The 1,971-nt window shown below is 37.2% G+C and overlaps 2 protein-coding genes across 2 annotated transcripts; one reads left to right on the top strand and one right to left on the bottom strand.

Moving 5' to 3' along the window:
- The first annotated feature begins 6 nt into the window (after positions 1-6).
- Positions 7-1,474, top strand: LOC100633785 (ribosome maturation protein SBDS-like). Its single transcript, XM_011409906.2, has 6 exons — positions 7-85; positions 236-365; positions 531-731; positions 971-1,135; positions 1,196-1,259; positions 1,318-1,474. The coding sequence occupies exons 1-6, from the start codon at positions 15-17 to the stop codon at positions 1,380-1,382; spliced, it is 696 nt and encodes a 231-aa protein (XP_011408208.2). The 5' UTR covers positions 7-14; the 3' UTR covers positions 1,383-1,474.
- LOC105315308 (peptidase M20 domain-containing protein 2-like) lies at positions 1,424-1,964 on the bottom strand. The gene has a single exon (XM_011409905.2). It carries the CDS (start codon positions 1,879-1,881, stop codon positions 1,504-1,506), a length of 378 nt encoding a protein of 125 aa, XP_011408207.1. The 5' UTR covers positions 1,882-1,964; the 3' UTR covers positions 1,424-1,503.
- Positions 1,965-1,971: the final 7 nt, after the last annotated feature.

Below are 1,971 nucleotides of genomic sequence, written 5' to 3'. Positions count from 1 at the left end.
TTGCCATTGTTCGTATGAAAAAGGGAGGCAAGAGATTTGAGATTGCCTGCTACAAGAACAAGGTCGTATCTTGGAGAAACAAAGTGTTAGTCATTAATTATGATTTGTGATAAATTAAAATGTTAACGTATTGTAATTTTACTACAACATTAATGAATAAATTGTACTTAATTAATAAATTGTATGCATATGAATTAATCAGCTGTTGTATCATTGTCACTACTCTTTATTCCAGTGAGAAGGATATTGATGAAGTCTTGCAGACTCATACTGTGTTTAATAATGTGTCAAAGGGGCAGGTGGCAAAGAGAGACGATCTTGTCTCTGCGTTTGGTACTGAAGATCAAACGGAAATTTGTAAAACTGTACGTTACCCAAAGAGGTGAACTGTTAAGTGATTTGGTTGTGCTCAAAATTTTACTATGAATGCCCATAAAAATTTTAATGTCATTAATGTACATGCAAGTCAGAAATTAGTAATAGTACTACAAACATCCTCATACTTCTCTCCCTCTCTCTTTTTCCATCAGATATTAAGCAAAGGCGAGTTACAGATATCAGAAAGAGAGCGTCAGTCTCAATTAGAATCATTATTTCGTGATATATCAACCATTGTTGCCGATAAATGCGTCAATCCAGACACCAAGAGACCCTATACTGTAGGGATGATTGAGAGGGCCATGAAGGACGTACATTATGCTGTTAAACCGACCAGAAGTGCCAAGCAACAGGTAAAGGATAAATAGCAGTACAGTATAGCCTCTCTTAATGGACACTCTCTATAGCGTACACCTCCATTTAACGGACAGCACCTAGTGTACCAATTACATTCCTTATTGTATAAAATAACCTCCACATAAAGGACGCCTCTGTATGACAGACAAACTTTCCTATTCAAAATGTCTTATCTGTATTCTATTGCCCGAGTTTCTCTCTTTTAAGTTCTTCTCTCTCCCTCTCTCTTCATTAGTCTTTAGATGTCATTAGGTTATTAAAAGATCACATGCCTCTGGAGAGGGCAAGGATGAGACTCAAGTTAGTCCTACCAGTTAAAGAAGCAAGGAAAGTAAGAGAGAAGATAGTTGGTCTATTAGCCAGTGTGGAGCAAGAGGACTGGAGACCACAGTTAGAAATTGTAAGTTAACAATGCAGATTTCATTTTTAATAAAATTATTAATGATTTATGTGTGTTTAGGTATGTCTGATTGATCCTGGAAGATTTCGAGAGATCGATGAGATAGTGAGAGGAGACACTAAAGGTAATTTGAAGTTCTATTGTGATAACCTTTGATTTATTTATTCTTTATTTTTATAAAGGTAGTGGAATTGTTGAAGTATTAAATTTGAAAGATGTTGAAGAAGGTGATGAAACTTTGCAATAACAATCTAATTATTATATTATTATTTTAATTATTATTATTTGTTTTTCATTTATATTCAGCAAATTATCAATGCAATATTTATTATTCAGCAAGTCAATGAATTAATAACAGTGATATTACATCACTTTAAAGCTGCCATTTGTTTATCAAATTCCTCCTTTATCTCACTCAGCAATTTCTCCCCTCCCTTCAACACATCAACACAAGTCATGCCCAGAGTTGTTGCAACCAGTAAAGTCTTAGCGTGAGACTCTAGAGTGTTAGCCACGCCCGCAAATGGAGGACTATGAGTTGCCACTTTCCCTCCACCCACGCAGTAACGAGGATGAAGCCCGGGGACTTCTTGCGAAAAATTACCAAAATCAGTCGAAGCCGTCAAATCGCCAGAGTACTCATAATCAGTCACGCCCAACTGGCGATAGTTTTGCTCGTACATTTTCCCAAGAATTGGGTTACAGACGACGTTCTTGTATATTTTCCCGACAGGTTCTGTCTTCATTGTGCACCCGGTTGCAGTCGCTGCAGCCTCAAAGCACAAGACCACTTTAGCTCTTAGTGTCTCCAACTCGCTGCTCGTCGGAGCTCTCAC

Source organism: Amphimedon queenslandica, unplaced genomic scaffold (assembly GCF_000090795.2).
Source record: "Amphimedon queenslandica unplaced genomic scaffold, v1.1 AMPQUscaffold_11013, whole genome shotgun sequence".
In the NCBI taxonomy this organism is placed as follows: Eukaryota; Metazoa; Porifera; class Demospongiae; order Haplosclerida; family Niphatidae; genus Amphimedon; species Amphimedon queenslandica.
The sequence above is the reverse complement of the archived record's forward strand: the minus strand, read 5'-3'. Positions and strand labels throughout refer to the sequence as shown.